At 45.0% G+C, this 21397-nt stretch overlaps 1 protein-coding gene across 1 annotated transcript in view; it reads left to right on the forward strand.

Moving 5' to 3' along the window:
- TRAF6 (TNF receptor associated factor 6) overlaps positions 1-21397 on the forward strand; it is a 66977-nt gene that overhangs the window by 20597 nt on the left and 24983 nt on the right. Inside the window, exon 2 of the mRNA XM_089677340.1 lies at positions 10034-10364. Coding sequence (XP_089533466.1) covers positions 10066-10364 — 299 coding nt within the window. The 5' untranslated portion in view covers positions 10034-10065. The remainder of the gene's footprint in view (positions 1-10033; positions 10365-21397) is intronic.

The raw sequence follows: 21397 nt of genomic DNA on the forward strand, positions 1-21397 counted from the left end.
GCTGAGCAAACTGTTGGCGTTATATAAATCCTGTATAATAATATTAATATGTTGTGGTGTGAACAGGGCACATAGAGAACAATTGTTTTCTTTGTGCTCTTGCAGAGCGCATGCAAAAAAACTCCTATTTCTGCACATGGTGTGAACAAGGCCTGACAGTCTCTCTCTGTCATAAATGCTTCCTCCTGCCTCTCATTTGTCGCGCACATGTGCAGCTCATTGGTTATGTCAGCACCCAATTTGTGCCACGATGACCCCTCCATGCATATGCACGGGAGTGACGTCAGCATGGGCCAGCCATTCAGGTGGTCGAACAGATGAAAACCAGAAAAAAGACTGCATGAAGATGGAAGCCCCCGGGGCCAACAGAATAAGTGACAATGCAGCGCTGGAGGGCATATTATGACAGGTGAGTCTGTCCTAATGTACTAATATGTGGCACAAACCACATGTAAGAAAAAAAAAGGGGGGGGGGTTGAATACAGCAATAGTAAAGTCTTTAAAAAGAAAAAAAAAGTTTTCCCCCTGCAAGGTAATACCATATTGTGCCAGGATGCACTGCATATGAGTACATTAAGAAATACTTACCGAAAAATGAAGCCCTGAAACCGCTGACAGGGCTTCCACCTTCACCTGGTCTTCCTTCCTGGTTCGCAGGCTTCAGCCAACCGCGATGACGTCACTGCCATGCGCGCATGCAGGAGCCCCGAGCACGGAGCTCTGAAGCAACAGCACGGGTATGCCATTGCTTCAGAGCACGTGCGCTGGTGGCATCACCGGCTGCTGCTCACTGGAAGATCTCCTAAATGGTTCATCTATGCATGTTGCAGTCTGCTGCAGCAAAAAAAGTCCCTCACCCTTTCCAAAAAATCAGCGTCTGAAAACACAGATGTGAACATGTCACATAGGAAACCATGTTAAGTTTGTAGTAAGTTTCTGCAAAAAGCACTAAAAACGCATTGGTGTGAACCGAACTTTAGGAGATGTTCATTGTATCTACAGGTAAGGTTTATTAAAAGTTTAGCTGGAGGTAAAAATCGCAGACAGGAGTTTATCGCCATTTTAACCCCTTCACGCCGGTGCCTCCCGGCAATTTAGGAGTTTCAGACAGGGTTTAGGGATCATGCGACCACCGTCATCATGGCGGTCAAATGATCAGGAAAGGTCCCGATCGAAAGAGGAGACCGGGACTTTCCCGTGAGTACTGGACATGTGTGCTGGGAGTGCGCAGGGCGCGCGCTCTCAGCACATATGTTTTTTCTTACCTGAACGCAAATGTGCGGCCGCTCGGCGTCTAGGCCCAGACGCCGGGCGGTCGCACATTTGTGTGCGGCCGGCGAGAAGAGGTTGAGATAACAAGGCAAAACCTACCTCATTATACTTTCTTTTTTTTTCTTTTTCTTCTTTTTCTTTTGGTGATATTGCTGTGCAAAAAAAATTTAATTTATTTTATATTTATTTATATACATTAATAAAGACAAAATGTACTTTTTCTGCCTTGATCAGTGATTAAAAAACTGCAACTGAAAAATCATCAGGAAAATAGCTTAGGGGAGAAAAGGTTAAATATGAGTGAACCTTTCCAAAACCGAGCTCTTAGTTTTCCCCCCAGCCCGCGCCCCTACAACCCCCCCCCCCCCCCTCCATTGTGACCAACAACACCTCCATCAGTCCGACCCCGCAAGCCAAAGTCTTAGGTGTCACTCTAGACTCCAATCTGTCCTTCCAGCCCCATGTCCAATCGTTGGCAAACTCATGCAGGCTCCACCTCCGCAACATCTCCAAGATACGTCCGTTCCTAACCCCAGACACTACTAAACAACTCGTTCACTCCCTTATTATCTCACGCCTGGACTACTGCAACTCCCTCCTCACCGGTGTACCTCATCACAGACTATCCCCGCTTCAGTCTATCCTGAACTCAGCAGCTAGACTCATCCACCTTACCAACCGCTCCGTATCTGCCTCCCCCCTCTGTCATTCCCTCCACTGGCTCCCGATTGCCCAACGCATTAAATTCAAATTACTAACATTGACGTACAAAGCCATTCATAACGCTGCTCCAAAGTACCTCACCGACCTGATACCCAAATACCACCCAACCCATACTCTTCGCTCCTCACAAGACCTCCTACTTTCTAGCTCCCTGGTCTCCTCCTCCCACGCCCGACTGCAGGACTTCTCCAGGACTTCCCCTATCCTCTGGAACTCACTACCCCAATCCATCAGACTGTCACCTACCCTCCTCACCTTTAGGCGCACCCTGAAAACCCATCTCTTCAGGGAAGCCTACCCCACCCTCACCTAACAGCCGATCTCCTCCACTCCTCCAACCACTCCATCCCCCACAGCCACTTCCTCCTGTACCACTATCCCCTCCCTCCTAGATTGTAAGCTCGAAAGAGCAGGGCCCTTGAACCCCTCGTGTATTGTATTGTTACTGTATTGTCCCATGTACTGTCCCCCACTATAATGTACAGCGCTGAGCAAACCTTTCTGGCGCTATATAAATACTGTATAATAATAATAATGGTAAATAAGGTTTAATAGGGGGTTAAATAGGAGCAAACTTTATTTTATTTTTGGTTGTCAGGTTGATTTAGCTGATATTACATGCAGAGAAGCTCATCTTTTTAATCAGAAACAGAGTACATACAAAAGTAACAATGTTACTTGTATCTCTCTATATTGCGTCTTTACTGTGTTTATAAGGCCTTGTGCACACAGATGTCAGAGATGCCACCTATTAAATTATACAATATGTGGGCAGGTGCTTTAGTAACATGTAGCATGTTACACCCTGAGGGCCAGTTCACATTACAAAAATGCACTCCGGGTGCATTCCGGATACGCACTTACAGTTCACACCACACGCCGTTCCAGTGCAGTTTTTCATGTTCTAGTACAGTTCTGTGCAGAAAAAGTGCAGCATGTTCTACTTTTTTTGTGCACTGACTGGAACTGATTGCACTGGTGTGAACTAGGGCCATTGGAATACATGGAAAACACTGTGCATGCATTCTTGATGCAGAAAAAAAAGCTCACTGAACTGCATCTAGTGTGAACTAGCCCTAAATAAACTAATAGTCAACTTATCTTTTAAATATAGAAATGTGAAAAATTAGCCACCACGTGGAGCTCTGTATTCTACTCCTTCTGTATACAACCTCCCTATTAACCTCCCTGGTGGTATTCCCGAGTGTAGCTCGGGGTACAATTTGAGTACCAAGAGCGGTAACCCTGAGCTACACTCGGGCTTACCATGCGGCGCTGCATAGGGAGTCCCTGCAGCACTTACCTTGTCCTTCGCTCCCACGATGTGTCCCCTGCAGCGTCCCCGGCCATCTCCTCCGTCCGATGCCAGCATCCGGCTTCCGTGTTTCGGTCCCTGTGATGGAGGGAAATTTGAAATTTTAAAAAAATGTCATTTTTTTAAAAATGATTATTATATAGTAAAACATTGCTGTTTCAAACCATTTCACATACATTTTGTCCCGAGTGCTTTGTCCTGCGCCCTGCCTGCATTTTGACTGTTCTTTCTGCCTGGAAACTGAGAAAAGTCCATGGCGTCCAAAAAGCGCCCCTTTACGTCAAAAGCTGGTTTAGATCAGCTAGAGAACAGCGATAGTAAATCAGAACCACTTGCAGAATTAAGTGATAATGATTTGTAGGGGAAATTCGTCATCAGACACTGAAAACAATTCTGCGACTTTGCTCAGTGATGTGCAAATTTGCCTCTGTATTTCAAATTTCAGTGTTTTTGGTTTGATTATATTATTGAATTAAATTTATTATTATTATATTATTATTTTTTATGATTACTTATTAAGTTATAATTTGATTTCGTGTTTCAAGTTTTATCATACCCGGGATGTTTACTAGACTCTTGTTCGGACAGATTTCAGTGAGTTATTCCTAAAAATTACAGGCCGACAATAAAAAAAACTACATATTTCCATGCAAAAAAATGTACCGCTTTGAGCACAAAAAATTGGAAATAATCATACCGCCAGGGAGGTTAACAACTGTGGAGATAAGATATAAGCCATATAAGGAGTGCATTGTTTTTGGTGCCAAAATAATTAAATTGGTGTAGTGCTATGATATACAACATAAACACATACGCAAATATATAAACATACAGTAATAGATGATAAATAGTGAACAGATCCTCCAGGGATCTAAGACATACTGGTATGTGCCACAAAATCGTGGATAATCGTGAATTCGCCAACTTGGTCCTGAAGTTGTTTATATATTCGCTTATGTGTTTATGTTGTATATCATAGCGCTACCAATTTCATTATTTTGAGTTCATGCACCTAGAGGTATAGGATTGGGTGTCAGCAGCTTCTGAAGTTATCACATGTCCATTCGAAGCGCAGGGGGATTATTATTTAACCATCTGACGCCCGGCCAATAGCCGTATGGCAGCCGGAAAACTGCACTAGCTTTCTGGGAGGCCGCCATTTGCGTACTCCCGCACATGCGCAGTTTTTGCACTTGCAGAGCCGCGCAACGGCGCGATCTGTCACCGGTCGTGTACCTCGCACACGGCCGATGACAGATCTGAGTATCGGCCCTGTTGCCAGTACCATGTGACCTGCTGTGACCAATCACAGCAGGTCACATGACCGTTGTATACAATGGATGGCTTCATTCATGCCATCCATTGTATACTAGTGTCTAGCTGTGAATGGTCACAGCTAATCACATGCACATGTCATGTGATTAGCTGTGGCCAAATCACAGCTAAGCACAAAAAAAAAAAAAAAAAACTCTGAATGAATCGATGTCATTCAGGTAAATGCTTGCTTATAGCAAAGTAATTCTTTGCTATAAGCAAATTGTGTAAAAAAAAAAAAAAATACTGATCACTTCCCCAAAGTAGTACAATGTTACTATGGTAACATTGTACTATTTTGGATATAGTGAAATATGAAAAAAACATCTTAAAAAAAAGAAAAAAATTTAATAAAAAATTTAAAATAATAAAAAAAAGAAAAAAAACTTATTTTTTTTTTCACACTGTCACCAGTCAGTGTCCCTGTTCACCGCCATGCCAGTTATATGATGACGCTGTACTGCACTGGTGACAGTATGTAAAAAAAAAATAGTGAAAATAATTTTTTTTATTTTTTCAGTTTCCAAAAAATTATGACAAAAAAAATACAACTTCAAAAAACTCCCCATGCCTCTTATGAAGTACATCAGACTGTCTACTCTGCAAAAAGGGGTCATTTGGGGGATATCTGTACTGTTCTGACATTCTTGGACCTCAAGAAATTAGATTGGCTGTCAGTACTTCAGGATTGATCAATATTCAGATCTATACCATAGTTTGTGAACTCTATAACTTTCCTACAAACTAAATAATACATCCTAATTTGGGTTATTTTCACCAAAGACATGTAGCAGAATACATCTCGGCCTAAATTTATGAAGAACAATTATTTATTTGCAAACTTTTATAACAGAAAAAAGAAAAACGTGGGGTTTTTTTTCAAAATTTTCTGTCTTTTTTTGTTAATTTAGCAAAAAATAAAAACCCCGGCAATTATTAAATACCACCAAAAGAAATCTAGTTGTGTGAAGAAAATGATAAAAATTTTAGTTTGGGTACAATGTTGCATGACCGCGCAATTGTCATTCAAAGTGTGAGAGCGCTGAAACCTGAAAAATGGCCTGGGCAGGAAGGTGTAAAATTGCACGGTATAGAAATGGTTAATATTGTGTTTGGTGTGTATTTGATCTCATTATTATTATTATTATACAGTATTTATAAAGCGCCAATAGTTCGCTCAGCGCTGTACATTACAAAGGGGGACAGAACATGTGACAGAACAATACCAATACAATGCAAAACATGAGGGGATCGAGGGCCCTGCTCTTTGGAGCTTACAATCTAGGAATTATTATTATTATTATACAGGATTTATATGGCGCTAACAGTTTGCTCAGCGCTGTACAATATAACGGGAGACAATACAGCAACAATACAGTTCAATACAAGAGGGTTAGGAGGGCCTGATCCTTGGAGCTTACAATCTAAGAGACTTCCAGAAGGTACACCATCATTATGTGACACCACAAAGCAGGAGGAAGAGCCTGAATATGCAATGAGCAGATATGTGTCTCCTCGTGTCTGCTCCTATGTACCGCTTTTACTAAGTCATACACAGTAACAAAGTGTTTTACAATTTAAACATACATTGACAACATTCTTTAGTTCTTAGCTGATCTTTTGCACATTTAATAAAATCATTCAAAACCACTTGCATTCCCTTTTTATGGCACAGTTTTAAATGCATTTAAACTGGAAGAGGCGACTTAAACACGCAGCAGTAATGCCATAGAATGTGCATTATAAACCTCCTGCAATGGCTGTGTACATTAACAATATATGAAGTAGGCTAAAGGTCTTTCTTAATGTTGAACTCTGCATACATACTTCTAATATTCTTCTACAATCTCTAATATCTTCTGTAATAATTCTTCTTATAATCTTCTATAAACAAAAAAGTATATAAGACCACTTTGCATGCAATAAATTTGCTTACAAACCCAGATATGACTTTGTAAGAATAGCAGTGACTAGGGCCATGACAAGGGGAGGGGGGCTGAGTGGGCACCTGCCCCGGATGCTGTGTTGAAAGGGTGAGTTGGCTGCTTGTCCCACTCTTTACTGACAGGAGTGACTGCAGTGTTACTCCTGTCAGAAGGAGCAGCGGTCAATAGCTGCTGCTGGAGGGAACGGTTTTCTCCTCCATTCAGCCTGCATGGGGCAGAAAAGAGCCAGCACGGAAAGTGAGAGCTGTCCTCAGTCTCAGCACCAGGTTGCTGCTGAAGGAGGGCAGGCGGTATCCTCCCCCCGTGACATGTTACATGACATGTTACGTGTGACATGTTACATGATTGAAGAGAGGAAGGAGACGCTGTGAGTGAGTACCCATCTGCCAGTACAAGGGGGAAAAGAGGGGGGGTAAAAACTCAGGACACCTGTTGTAATAGGGGACTCTACTGGGGACACCTGATGTAAAGGGGGACTCTACTGGGGACACCTGATGTAATGGGGGACTCTACTGGGGACACCTGATGTAATGGGGGACTTTACTGGGGACACCTGATGTAATGGAGGACTCTACTGGGGACACCTGATGTAATGGAGGACTCTACTGGGGACACCTGATGTAATGGGGGACTCTACTGGGGACACCTGATGTAATGAGGGACTCTACTGGGGACACCTGATGCAAAGGGGGAATCTATTGAGGACACCTAAATTAAAGGGGGAATCTATCGGGGACACCTAAATTAAAGCGGGAATCTATTGGGGACACTTGATGTAATTGGGAACTCTATTGGGGACACCTTATGCAAAGGGAGAATCTATTGGGGACACCTAAATTAAAGTGGGAATCTATTGGGGACACCTAAATTAAAGGGGGAATCTATTGGGGACACCTGATGTAATGGGGGACTCTACTGGGGACACCTTATGCAAAGGGAGAATCTATTGGGGACACCTAAATTAAAGTGGGAATCTATTGGGGACACCTGATGTAATGGGGGACTCTACTTGGGACTCCACCTAACGAGAGGGCGGGACAATTCGCCATCTTCGCCCTGAGCACTGGGCGAACTTGTCCTGCCAGGAGGACCCACCCGCTAAAGACTTTCTGCAGAAAATTACAGGAGGGGGCGGTAACAAGACCAGTCACCCTGCAGAAGGAGAGAGCAGCAGAGAGCAGTCTTTATTACAGAGGGAACGTCTAGCATGGTGTTACTGCACAGATCTGGAAGAAATACACAAAGTACACCAAGATTCAGGGAAGATTACGCAGCACTTGAGTTTGTTTTGAGACAATGTTTGTTGGATTTCAGCTTTAATACTCTTGAGCATATCAGGGGCTTCCACATAGTGTCCTTGGAGCCGTGGTGTTTCACCTTTTGCATCCCATAATGCAGTGCGCGTTCCTGACCTGTTTTAGGCAGAAGAATCCTGTGGTCACTTTCATTGTATAACATCAGCATTGTAATAGCAATACAAACACTAGTTCTATATGACAATCCAATATGTCTCCTTTCATGATGTGCTGCCTGTCTGCTCTCCATCGTTATATCCCATGGTACCTTGCTGCTTGCAAGCATTGATTCCTGTACTGACTCCGCCTCCTGAAACTCCTCCTCTCATCCTAGGAAGGCAGGCTCCGTGAAATGTGTGACACGGCAGTGCCTATTCACAGGGCATAGTGACTACGTGTCACAGAATTCATGTAAGTAAATGTATGGGGATCTTCACACGGAAGGTTTTCTAACTTCAGGATTGCTCAGAGTGTAAGTGTACTTTAAAAGTGAAATGCAAAAAACAAATGTTTCAGTAAGCCCGGGTTCACACTGATGCGGTGCGGAATTCGCAGCGTTTTCAGTGCGAATTCCGCATCACAATCGCACCCCGTTCATGCGAACCGCTGCAGGTGTGTATGTTAACAACACCCAGACATTGGTCCGCAAAACGAGATGCAATGTGCAGAATTGGATCGTATAGGTGTGAATACCTTTGCGATCCGATTCTAGTGCGGATCCAAAAAAGGGTTCTGCACGTTTTTGGTGCGGTGTGAATAGAGCCATACAAAATGTACGGCTCTAATCGCACTGCACACAAATTGCATGTGATTTGTAAGGAATGCAGTGCGGTTCCTGTGTGAATCACATGGGATTTTACGCACCGCTGTAGTCTGAACCTTGGCTGAAACTGAATGTTATATCTCTCTAAAAATTGCTGCAAGTATAGAAAAATATCGGACCTGCCAGAAATCCACAACACAGTGTCTTTCCTGCACTGAAATGCCAACCAGCATCACCAGCCCTTCCCAGTTCCCCCTGCTGGGCTACAGAACACCTCCCCCTCTCCTCAATAACATAAGGTGGAGGTGTTCTGTTATGCAGCAGGGGAGAACTCAGGCAGGGCTAATAACACTTCTTGGGATTTTGGTATACATTTAACCCCCTTGGCGGTATTCCCGAGTGTAGCTCGGGGTAAAGTTTCAGTACCACAAGCGGTAACCCCGAGAATACACTGCAGCGCTGCTCCGGGATCTCTTCTCTTACCTTGTCCTGCGCTCCCGCGATGTCCCCCCTGCAGTGTCCCCGGCAATGTCCTCCGGCCGATGCCGGCATCTGTCTTCTGGGTTCCGTTCCCTGCGACGTCGGGACGTACGAGGACAGAACTGGCGGGAAATTTGAAAGTTGTAAAAGTGACATTCACTAAATTCACTAAAATCACATAGTATAACATTCCTGTATCAAACCATTTCACATACATTTTGTCCCGAGTGCTTTGTCCGGCGCCCTGCCTGCATTTGTACTGTTCTTTCTGCCTGGAAACTGAGAAACGTCCATGGCGTCCAAAAAGCGTCCCTTTAGGTCAAAAGCGGTTTTAGACCGGCTAGAGAACAGCGATAGTAAATCAGAACCACTTGCAGAATTGAGTGATAATGATTCGTGGGGGAAATTCCTCATCAGACACTGATAACGATTCTGCGACTTTGCTCAGTGATGTGCGAACTTGGCGCTATATTTCAAATTTCAGTGTTTTTGGTTTGATTATATTATTGAATTAAATGTATTATTATTATATTATTATTTTTTATGATTATTTATTAAATTATAATTTCTGATTTCGTGTTTCAAATTTTATCATCCCCGGGATGCTTACTAGACTCTTGTTCGGACAGATTTCAGTGAGTTATTCCTAAAAATTACAGGCCTACAATAAAAAAATTACATATTTCCATGCAAAAAATGTACCGCTTTGAGCACAGAAATATGGACATAATCAGACCGCTAGGGAGGTTAAACTGCTTTAAAGCAGAACCAGAATCTGCTGGGTGGGGGTTGGGCTCCTGACATAATGTACAAGTACGCACAGCAAATGCAATGGTGTTTAGATTGCAGTAATAAAGGCTTTCAGGGTAAATAATACATTTTGAAGATTGTCCGTTCATTAGATTTTATGTTTTTCTTCTCTCAGATGGTGGCGAGGCTCCCAACTGTCTTACTACTATGAGTCTAGTGAACTCCAGGACCAGCTTCGAGGCGCTCGACTCCGACGACGCCTGCTGTGCAGCTATGGCAGCTTGCTGCTTGAACACCAAGGATGATGTCATCAGCCCGTCCGTGGAAACCCCCAGCGGAAACCCTTCCAGCCTGGTCATGGAGGAGACTCAAGGCTACGACGTGGATTTTGACCCCCCACTGGAGAGCAAGTATGAGTGTCCCATCTGCCTTATGGCGCTGCGGGAGCCGCTGCAGACACCCTGCGGACACCGCTTCTGCAAGGCCTGCATCCAGAAGTCTATAAGGTGGGTCACTATCTTAGTTTACTAGTCAGATATTCCTCTGCACTTTACAGGAGTACCGTATTTAGGCTTCTCATTGCTTGCCGTTCTTGTGAAGATGCCAGTTTACTGGCTGCCATGCTTCGGACGTTCTGAGTGGCTGATCTGAAATGAGTATAGAAAAAAACTTTTCCCCAAAAAAATGAAAAGGTGACATATCTATTGTGACGGGAGTCACTTTGGGTGGGGGGCCCATGGAACCCAGCTCACTATGGAGAGGTGGGGAGACCCCTGTCTCAGCTCCCCATATCCCTCTTATGGGTAACTCACCCTGTGCCTGTTAGGGGTACAGGGTGATCTGTCCTAATATTGTGTAGACATGTCTAGGAGATAGGTGGGGTGGGGGTTGTGGATTGTTTGGTGTTGTTGTGTGGCTGCATCCCATTGTTCAATTGTTTGTCTTGCTTGAGAGCAAACTATTATGGGATGTATGTGTTTATGTGTATTGGCTTGGTGTGGGTGTCTCCAGCAGCCCTCCCCCCTGATGGGACTGTCCGCTGCTGTGAAGTTTGAATACCTGTGTGTCTCTTGTTACTAAATGTAGATTGCCCGCCCTGTGTCATTATGCAGGGAGGGGGGATTGCCCCCTGAGTGTATATATCTTGTATCTGTGTTCAAATAAACTAGTCTACCTCCTGGTTTACTTCATGATTGGTGTCGTCTAGTCTTGTATGGTCGGCTGTGGTGTCTGTTGTCGGTGTTCGGATGGGGAAGCGGTATTCTAACGGAAGTACCCAAGTGCAGTCTGGGTCGGTTCCGTTACACCTATACCGACTAGCCTGTAGAGGAAATGTCTATACTTACCTATTCTAAGGGCACTCTGGCTCAGTCATGTGACTGGCTCCCAGTGCTGGCTTCAGGGTAGAGAAGAGAACAGTGACAACACCTCCAATGCCTGGGCAGCTATGTCACCCATAGGCTTAGGCATTCGTTGTCCACAGTCCCTCCTCTCCCCTAAAGCCGATGCTGGGAGCCGATCACATGACCGGACTGGAGCGCCTTTAGAATAGGTAAGTATACACATCTTTCCTCTACAGGGCAGTTAGTATAGGAATTAGAATTGGGGTGGGAGCAGGTTTAACCACTTCATATCCGGACACTTTCACCCCCTTCCTGTCCAGGCCAATTTTCAGCTTTCAGCGCTCTCTCACTTTGAATGACAATTGCGCGGTCATGCAACACTGTCCAATATGAATTTTTTAGTATTTTCTTGAGACAGATAAAACCTTATTTTGGTGGTATTTATTCACCACTCTGATTTGTATTTTTTTTCTGCTATATAAATGAAAATGTCCAAAAATTTTTAAAAAAAAGTGTTTCTTCTAAAATTTTGTAAATTAATAATCTTCATAAATTTTGGGCAAAATGTATTCAGTTATCTTTTCAGTGATATAAAATAACCCAAATTTAGTTTATAACCAAAAATTTTAATTTTGCAAAAAAAATTTTATTTTATTTTTTCATATTATTTATGTGTTTCTGGACAGCATCTGGACATAGAACAGTTAAAAAAATGCTTCTAAACACGGTTAGCCACGTTTACACGTGTTTTGCATTTGAAATGCTGATAAAATCTACTCCTGAACGCTTGGGGTGTTAAAAAAAGACGACTGTAAACAAAAACTGCCTGTAAACGGCTGTAAACAAAAACTGCCTGTAAATGGCTGTAAACAAAAACTGCCTGTAAACGGCTGTAAATAAAAACTGCCTGTAAATGGCTGTAAATAAAAACTGCCTGTAAATGGCTGTAAACAAAAACTGCCTGTAAACGGCTGTAAACAAAAACTGCCTGTAAACGTCTGTAAATAAAAACTGCCTGTAAATGGCTGTAAACAAAAACTGCCTGTAAACGGCTGTAAACAAAAACTGCCTGTAAACAAAAACTGCCTGTAAACGGCTGTAAACAAAAACTGCCTGTAAACGTCTGTAAACAAAAACTGCATGTAAACGGCCGTAAACAAAAACTGCCTGTAAACGGCCGTAAACAAAAACTGCCTGTAAACGGCCGTAAACAAAAACTGCCTGTAAACGGCCGTAAACAAAAACTGCCTGTAAACGGCCGTAAACAAAAACTGCCTGTAAACGGCCGTAAACAAAAACTGCCTGTAAACGGCCGTAAACAAAAACTGCCTGTAAACGGCCGTAAACAAAAACTGCCTGTAAACGGCTCTAAACAAAAAATGCCTGTAAACGTCTGTAAACAAAAACTGCCTGTAAATGGCTGTAAACAAAAACTGCCTGTAAATGGCTGTAAACAAAAACTGCCTGTAAACGGCTGTAAACAAAAACTACATGTAAACGGCTGTAAACAAAAATGGCCTGTAATTGTCTGTAAACAACTGCCTGTAAACGGCTGTAAACAAAACTGCCTGTAAACGGCTGTAAACAAAAACTGCCTGTAAACGTCTGTAAACAAAAACGGCCTGTAAACGTCTGTAAACAAAAACGGCCTGTAAACGTCTGTAAACAAAAAATGCCTGTAAACGGCTATAAACAAAAATGCCTGTAAACGACTGTAAACAAAAACTGCCTGTAAACGTCTGTAAACAAAAACTGCCTGTAAACGTCGATGTGTACATGGACACATAGGAAACCATTAGGGGGAGTTCAGGGGCTACTGAAAAAAAACGCAGAAAAGCTCCTAAACGTCCGTTTATCAGCTGCAGTGTACATGAGCCCTAAAAAAAAAAAAGCGTGGCATGCAGCATCTTTGGCGTATTGCGGCCCTTTCGTAATGAATGGGTTTTTTCACACAATGCATGTAATATGCATGCTTACTATGGCGCTGATGCAAAACACAGGTATAAACCGACTTTTTTTTAGCACAAAGCCCCACAAGCCTATTGGAGAATGTGGTGTTTGATTTCCTCGCGCCGGTCTCCTCTGGCTTTTACCGCTGCTGGCGATATACAGGAAATGTGTAGGAAACGCGCGCTGTAAATCTTCCGAACCCTCCCTGACGCTGAGAGGAAGCCAGTGAAATGTACAACTTTCCATAGTTAATCGGCCTGTTTTTTCCATCAGCCATTTCAGAAGCCGTTTGATCATTATTCTTTCTCTGCCACCGGCGGTATCGCTGTTAATTCTGCCGGCCAAAAAAACCTTCCCTCCCTTACTTTTCCTTGCACATCCTGTTTGTGTAGATTCACGTATAGATTCTGTAAGCCGGCTTCCTGGCCTGCTCACCCTGTTATTACATGTTTACCTTCGCAGAGATGTTATCAGTCACATTATGTACAATGACATCCCACTGGGGTGAAAGGAAACAAATGTCATTTTAAAGGGGGGTAATAACATTTTTTATTTTTTTTTAGGTATATAAATAAAGAGATTTTATTCAAAGTTGTACTCCAGGCAGATAAATTAAAAAAAATGCAGTTTTGTATTCATTATAATTATACAGGATTTAGGCCACGTTCACACTAGCCTTGTCAGCAAGCGGCAGACAGGCGTTTGGGAAGCGTTTTTACCGTTTTCCAAACGCCTTGGAAAATTCTGCACATTGCAGCACATAGTGCTGTTCACACGGGAGCGTCAGCGTCACGGCAAAACGGACGCCTCTGGTCGAGTCAGGAGGAGTTGAAGCCTGCTATTCAAGTCTGTGGTGCTGCTCCACAAACGCGAGGCGTTTGCAGAGCGTTAACACCATTCAAACCTCATTATAGGCGTTTTTGGGGCGTTTTTAACACTTGGCAACCGTCGCTAAACCTCGCATACAGCATTTTTGGAGCATTAAAAGCGCTCCGCAAACGCCGGACCAACGCTTGTCAAACGCTATAGGGGAGTTTGGCAAGAGTTGGAAAAAAAGTCAAGTGTGAACAAGCCCTTAGGCTGGCCATACACTATACAATTTTCTGTCTAATTTCTGCCCGATTTCCTTTAGATTTACCTTCAACTATGTAGTGCAAGAGACTGATTGGATACAATCGAAAGTGCTGTTAGGTTTGACCTCCTATTATTATATGGTTTTTGGCAAATCCAAACCAAAAATCTCAAGAAAATTGTATAATGTATGGCCAGCCTTATAAAGCACCAACGGTATGCGCAGCGCTTTACAATGTGAGGGCAGACGGTACAATTACAGTACAATTCAATACAGGAGAATACAGAGGGCCCTGCTCGTTACAGCTTACAATCCAAAAGGGAGGATCAATTGATACAAAAGGTAATAACTGTGGGGGATGGGCTGATTGAGAAAATAAAGTACAGATATTGGGGGCAGGAAAGGCTTGTTTGAAGAGATGGGTTTTCAGGGATTGTTTAAATGTAGACATGGTAGGAGAGAATCGGACAGATTGGGGTAGGGACTTCCATAGGATGGGAGAGACTCGGGAGAAGTCCTGGAGGTGACAAGGGAGCTGGAGCACAGGAGGTCTTGGGAGGAACAAAGAGAACTATCTGGTTGGTATATTGAGACCAGGTTGGTGATGTAGCTGGGGCCCAAGTTGTGCATGGCTTTGTAAGTTGTTAGCATTTAGAATTGCATTCGTTGGGTGAGCGGAAGCCAATGGAGGGATTGGCAGAGAGGAATGGAGGACACTGAGTGGAGGCCAGTGGAGGGATTGGCAGAGAGGGATGGAGGACACTGAGTGGAGGGATTGGCAGAGAGGGATTGAGGACACTGAGTGGAGGCCAGTGGAGGGATTGGCAGAGAGGGATGGAGGACACTGAGTGGAGGCCAGTGGAGGGATTGGCAGAGAGGGGTGGAGGACACTGAGTGGAGGCCAGTGGAGGGATTGGCAGAGAGGGATGGAGGACACTGAGTGGAGGTCAGTGGAGGGATTGGCAGAGAGGGGTGGAGGACACTGAGTGGAGGCCAGTGGAGGGATTGGCAGAGAGGGATGGAGGACACTGAGTGGAGGCCAGTGGAGGGATTGGCAGAGAGGGATGGAGGACACTGAGTGGAGGCCAGTGGAGGGATTGGCAGGGAGCGGAGTGGCAGACACTGAACGGTTGGTAAGGTGGATGAGCCTGGAAGCAGCATTCACAATGGACTGAAGAGGGGATAGCCTGTGTAAAAGTAATCCAATGAGGAGGGAGTTGCAGTAGTCAAGGTGTGAGATGAGCAGGCGGTGGACTAGGAGCTTGGTGGTATCATTGGTTAGGAAGGGACATATTTTGGAGTTGTTGCGTAGTTTCAGGCAGCAAGCTTAGGACAGTGATTGGTGTGGGGCCGAAAGGATAGTTCAGAGTCCAGGATTACACCTAGCACCTTGGCACGCTGGGTCGGGTTGATAGTTGTGCCTTTAACCACCTTCCGCCCGCCCTATAGTACAATGATGGGCGCAAGGTGGTTCTATCGTTCTGATAGGATGTCATATGACATCCTACCATTCTCACTGCGCACGCGTGGCTCAGGGAGCGCGCAGCGCGGCGATTGCCGGTGCGCTGTGTCCCTTGGAAAGAGCCGAAGATGTCCAATCACAGCTGATCACATGTAAACAGGGAAATGCCGGTTATCGGCATTTCTCTCATCTCGAGCTGTCATGCTGACAGAGGAGAGGAGAGCCGGTAATCGGCTTTCCGCGGAGGGGACATGTACACTGATCATCAGGGCACTGATGATCAGTGTGCCCTGATTATCAGTGTGGCCCCAGAAGTGCCACCTGTCAGTGCCCATCAGTGCCACATCAATGCCACATATCAGTGCCCATCTGAGCTGCCTTTCAATGTCACCCATCAGTGCCAGTCAGTGCTACCTATCAGTGCCACCTAACAGTGCTGCTAGTCAGTGCCGCCTAACAGTGCCGCCTATCAGTGCCATATATCAGTGTCATGTATCAGTGCTGCCTTTCAGTGCCCATCAGTGATGCCTGTCAATGCCCATCAGTGCAACCTACCAGTGCCACCTATCAGTGTCCATCAGTGCAGCCTATCAGTGCCCATCACTGCAGCCTCATTAGCGCACATCAGTGAAAGAGAAAAATCACTTATTTACAAAATTGTATAACAAAAACTTTTTTTCAAAATTTTCTGTGGTTTTTGGTTTGTTTAAGAAAAAAGAAAAAATCCCAGAGGTGATTAAATACCACCAAAAGAAAGCTCTATCTGTCTCAAAAAAATGATAAAAATTTCATATGGGTACAGTGTTGCATGACCGCTCAATTGTCATTCAAAGTGTGACAGCGCTGAGAGCTGGAAATTGGCCTGGGCAGGAAGGGGGTATAAGTGCCCTGTAGGTGAGGGGTTAATCTTGACAGAGAAGTCAGGGGAAGAAAATACACAGCTCAAAAAAATGAAAGGAACACTTTGTAATCAGAATCTAGCATCAAGTCAATGAAACTCCTGGGATATCGATCTGGTCAGTCACTCCCGGTTCACACATATGCAGCCGTGCGGGCCGCGTTTTGCGAGGGCACGAGAGCTCATTCATTTGAATGGGCTCCCGTGACACGCAGGGAAGAGGTCCCTGCACTTCTTTTGAAAACGCAGCCCGCGCGGGAACCTGAGTTCCCAGTACGGTTGCGTTTTCCAGTGCAGACGGAGTACCATTAGGCTGGCCATACATTATACAATTATCTGCAGATTTTTGGTTTAGATTTACCAAAAACCATATAATAGGAGGACAAACCTAAACAACACTTTCAGTTGTATCCAATTAGGCAGGCCCTTGCACTACATAGTTGAAGGTAAATCTAAAGGAAATTGGGCAGAAAATCTGCAGATAATTGTATAATGTATGGCCAGCCTTAGAACTAGAACCGCATTCTTCTGCACAGATTTTCATGCAGATCCGCAGCCACACCATCCGCACATATGTGAACCGAGCCTTAAGTAGCAGAGGGGGTTGTTTATCAGTTTCAGCTGTTTTGGTGATAATTGAAATGAATGTAATTATTTTTCCCCATTGAGATCTGATACAGGGGCGGACTGACCATCTGGAAATCCGGGCACTGCCCGGGGTCAGTAGGAGGCCCCATGAGATGCCCCTGGTACCTTTTTCATATGCTTTTCTGAGTTTGGGAAAGGGCACAGGGGCCCCATGATCCCCTATTGCCCGGGGGCCCCATGAGTTGTCAGTCCGCCCCTGCTCTGATGTGTTCTCAAAGTGTTCCTTAACACCTCGGTCACATCAGGTGCGATTTGCAAATCGTATACCAAGTTGCACCCTATTGTCCGCTATTAGAGCGGTCATATTGGTGCGGTTCTGACTTGGTCGGAGCCGCACCGATTTCTAATGTAGTACATGCACTACCTTTGGTGCACTTTGTGTCAGGTGTCTTGCAAATCGCATCTCAAATCGGCAAGTCACCATCTTTGAAATCGTGCGACTTTACTGTAAGTTACACGATTTCAAAATCGGGCTTGATGTGACCGGGGGGTTAATTTTCTTGAGCAGTGTATTAGGAGGTCAGTTTTGGGTAGAATGAGTTTGAGGAAGTGGTGTGACATCCGGGCTGATAAGACTGGTAATACATTATTCAGTGTATATATTTTTTAATTGAAATGTATGCAGTTTAAGTACCTGAATTTGACTTGGTATCTGTCTTTTGCAGTCTCTGTAAAGCAGAGCTCAGACTAGAGGAGGAAAAAATCACACAGAGCCAATCAGATGTGCTGCACTGCTCCTGTGCTAATAAGGATAATACTGAGAGCAGAGGGCTAGAGAGAGGAGATCATCAATCTGCTGCTTCTCCTTTTACTGTTTTAACAGGCTGGGGGAGGGAGAAGACCTGTAAGTGTTGCTGAACTGCAGAAGAGAAAAATCGGGTGTCCTGCCCTGCCAGACTCTTCATGCTTTGCAACTGCCTCTTAAACGTGCCGGTGAACTAGAACAAAATAGACTGATTCCGCCATCAACACATTCGGTGTGAATACAGGAACCCCCCCCCCCCCCGCTCATTGTGTTCTGACAGAGAGGAGACTCCCACACCTCCCCATCATCAGTATACACAGATCAGCACTGCAGTCTATTGGCTGTAGCACTGATTGAACTGAAATTTTCCAGCGGTCCCTTTCATGAAAAGTGGATTGATAGAACGACTTCTCATGAACACTAATGGCCATCCAAAATTTCGATCCATGTATGGTCAGCTTTAGACCGAGAACTGAGCGATCACATGACCGCTGATTGCACAGCTCTCAGTCTTTTAGGGGCAGAGAGTAGTGACTGTCAGTCACCGCTCTCCGCTGTGCTCCTCCAGAGCTTTACTGGAGTATCAGGCTGAAGAGGGAGCGGGCACAGGTGGGTCAGCGTACAGCTGAGAGACGGAATCGTCTGTCAGTTAGGCAGCTGAGTGGATCCCAACAATATTCTTGGGATCCTTACAGACCCTGGAGCAGCTCTGCCACTGATTCCCCCATTCATAGGTTTGGTGTGGATGCCCCTCCCCGCTGTGCCATTGTGTTCTGACAGAGAGGAGACTCCCACACTTCCCCATCATCAGAATACACAGATCAGCACTGCAGTCTATTGGCTGTAGCACTGATTGAATTGAAATTTTCCAGCAGTCCCTTTCATGAAAAGTGGTTTGATAGATCGACTGCTCTTGAACAGAAATGGCCATCCAAAATTTCGATCTGTGTATGGTCAGCTTTAGACCGAGAACTGAGCGATCACATGACCGCTGATTGCACAGCTCTCAGTCTTTTAGGGGCAGAGAGTAGTGATTGTCAGTCACCGCTCTCCACTGTGCTCCTCCAGACTTTTACCGAAGCATCAGGCTGAAGAGGGGGCGGGCACAGGTGGGTCAGCGTACGGCTGAGAGCCGGTATCATCTGTCAATCAGGCAGCTGAGTGGATCCCAACAATATTGTTGGAATCCTTCCAGAGCCTGGAGCAGCTCTGCCACTTCAGCTGACAGCAGGCAATAGCTCTGGGTCACAAGAGAATAAAAGTAAAGTGAACTCTTGTGACCCAAAAGAGAAGTGTGACCAAAATTTGTCAAACATTTTTAAAAGAGAAATACGGCCAAATTGGTCGAAGTTCCTCTTTAGTGATATATTAACGATTACAGAGCTGTATTAAAGAAGAACCTCACTCTCTCAATCAACATGGACGATTTGTATTCCTTACACTGCTAGCGTTCGTAAATAGAAAGCAGGGGCGGACTGACAACTCATGGGGCCCCCGAGCAATAGGGGATCATGGGGCCCCCCCATGTCCTCGCCCACACCCAAAAAAGCCTATGAAAAAGCCAATGAAAGGTACCAGGGGCATCTCATGGGGCCCCCTACTGACCCTGGGCCCTCAGGCAGTGCCCGAGTGTTCGAATGGTCAGTCCGCCCCTGATAGAAGGTATATCATATTTACGTGTTTTTAGACTTTTTTTTTTTTATATATTTTTCAGTTATTTCCTGGTTTTCTAGGCCTAGGCAAATGATGTCATACATTCCAGGAGTCTTCAGAAAAGGCAGAGGGGTTTCTTCAGCTAAGCACAACCTTCTGTCTGCATGCCTGAGCTAAGGGCAGATGGATTCCAAGATGTAAATGATACATGAATCATCTGCCCTTACTCAAGATAGTCACAGCTAGAAATACCAAGGGGGGGGGGGGGGTCAAAGTGATTTCTCAGAAAAACAAAGCACGGAGACGTGGATGGATGGGGAAGTTTTGCTTTGAATCTTAAAAATGAATTAAACCATTTTTTTGGTTTATGGTACTTAAATGCGGTGTAGTTCCACATTATTGTGCGTCTTTTATACCGGCGTGGAGTTCTCCTCTATGCTGAAGTTCATCATATACTGGGTATGAAGGTGAGGTGTGGAGGAATCTGTGGGTCAGCTGCTCTTTTGGTGGTTTATTGATTAACAAAGGAACGCACCTTAGTATGGTGTCACTTCCTCATATATTTGTCAATGATTGCATTAATGTCTCCTATTAAAATCACAAACGGGAATTAATACCTGCTGCTTGCTGACTAGCATGGCTGAGCAGAGGGGAACATGGTGGAAGGTATGAGACTATAAACTCCTAGACCAGTGGTTCTCAACCTGTGGGTCGCGACCCCTTTGGGGGTCGAACGACCCTTTCACAGGGGTCACCTAAGACCATCGGAAAACACATATTTCCGATGTGTAAAGAGCAGCTACTGTGTAGAAAGCAGCTGCTGTGTTGAAAGCAGCTACTGTTAAAAGGAGCTACTGTGTTGAAAGCAGCAGTATTGGAGGTAAAACGACACTCATGAATTATAATTACTGGGTAAATAATTTTATGGTTGGGGGTCACCACAACATGAGGAACTGTATTAAAGGGTCGTGGCATTAGGAAGGTTGAGAACCACTGGCCTAGACAGAGACTTTGTTGATCCCTGCAGGATTTATTGGTGCTGCCTACTTAATATTAATGACGTGATTTGCTGATCTAATGCATAAAGTGGGTAGCAGGGCTCGTCGGTGGACGATGCTGTGGAAGAATGGCAGCCAATGATGGATGATGTATAGGAAAACCGGTACTGAGCAGCATTTCTAAAGAGTGGAAGCAAACTCTGCGCAGAAGAGGATGAAACAGGAAGGCGCTTCTAAGTGCAGTATTACAAGGTCAACTTTTAATAAAAGCGGTTAAAAACACTGGAGCGCGCACGCTGGAACGCACACTGTCCACGAACCGAAAGTGACGTGAGCATGGAGCGGTGACGCGTTTCGGAGCATGCGCAGAGCTCCTTCTTCAAGACCCTTTGGGGGTCTGTGGACAGCATGCGTTCCAGCGTGCGCTACAGCAGTCTGGATAGAGCTGTAGCCATCTTTAACACCTCTTCTCAAGCTCCCCCTGCAGATGCTGGCTGGCACAGCGGCTCCATCGCTTAGAGGACAGAGCCCTGCTATTGACTGATTACATTAGAGCCTTTTTATCCAGTTGCCGCCCGGCCTATAGCCAGATGGCTGCCGGGCGAACGGCTCGTCCCTCCGGGTGGACGCCACATGGCGTCCTTTCCAGAATGCGCATTGTGCATGCCCGCAGGGCTGCACTGCAGCGCGATCTGACACCGGCCGTGTACTTCAGACAGATCTGTGTACCGGCCCTGTTGCCAGTACCATGTGACCTGCTGTGACCAATC

Source organism: Staurois parvus, unplaced genomic scaffold, assembly GCF_062004578.1.
Source record: "Staurois parvus isolate SC_StPar_1 unplaced genomic scaffold, SC_StPar_1.0 ptg000184l, whole genome shotgun sequence".
NCBI classification, from domain to species: Eukaryota; Metazoa; Chordata; class Amphibia; order Anura; family Ranidae; genus Staurois; species Staurois parvus.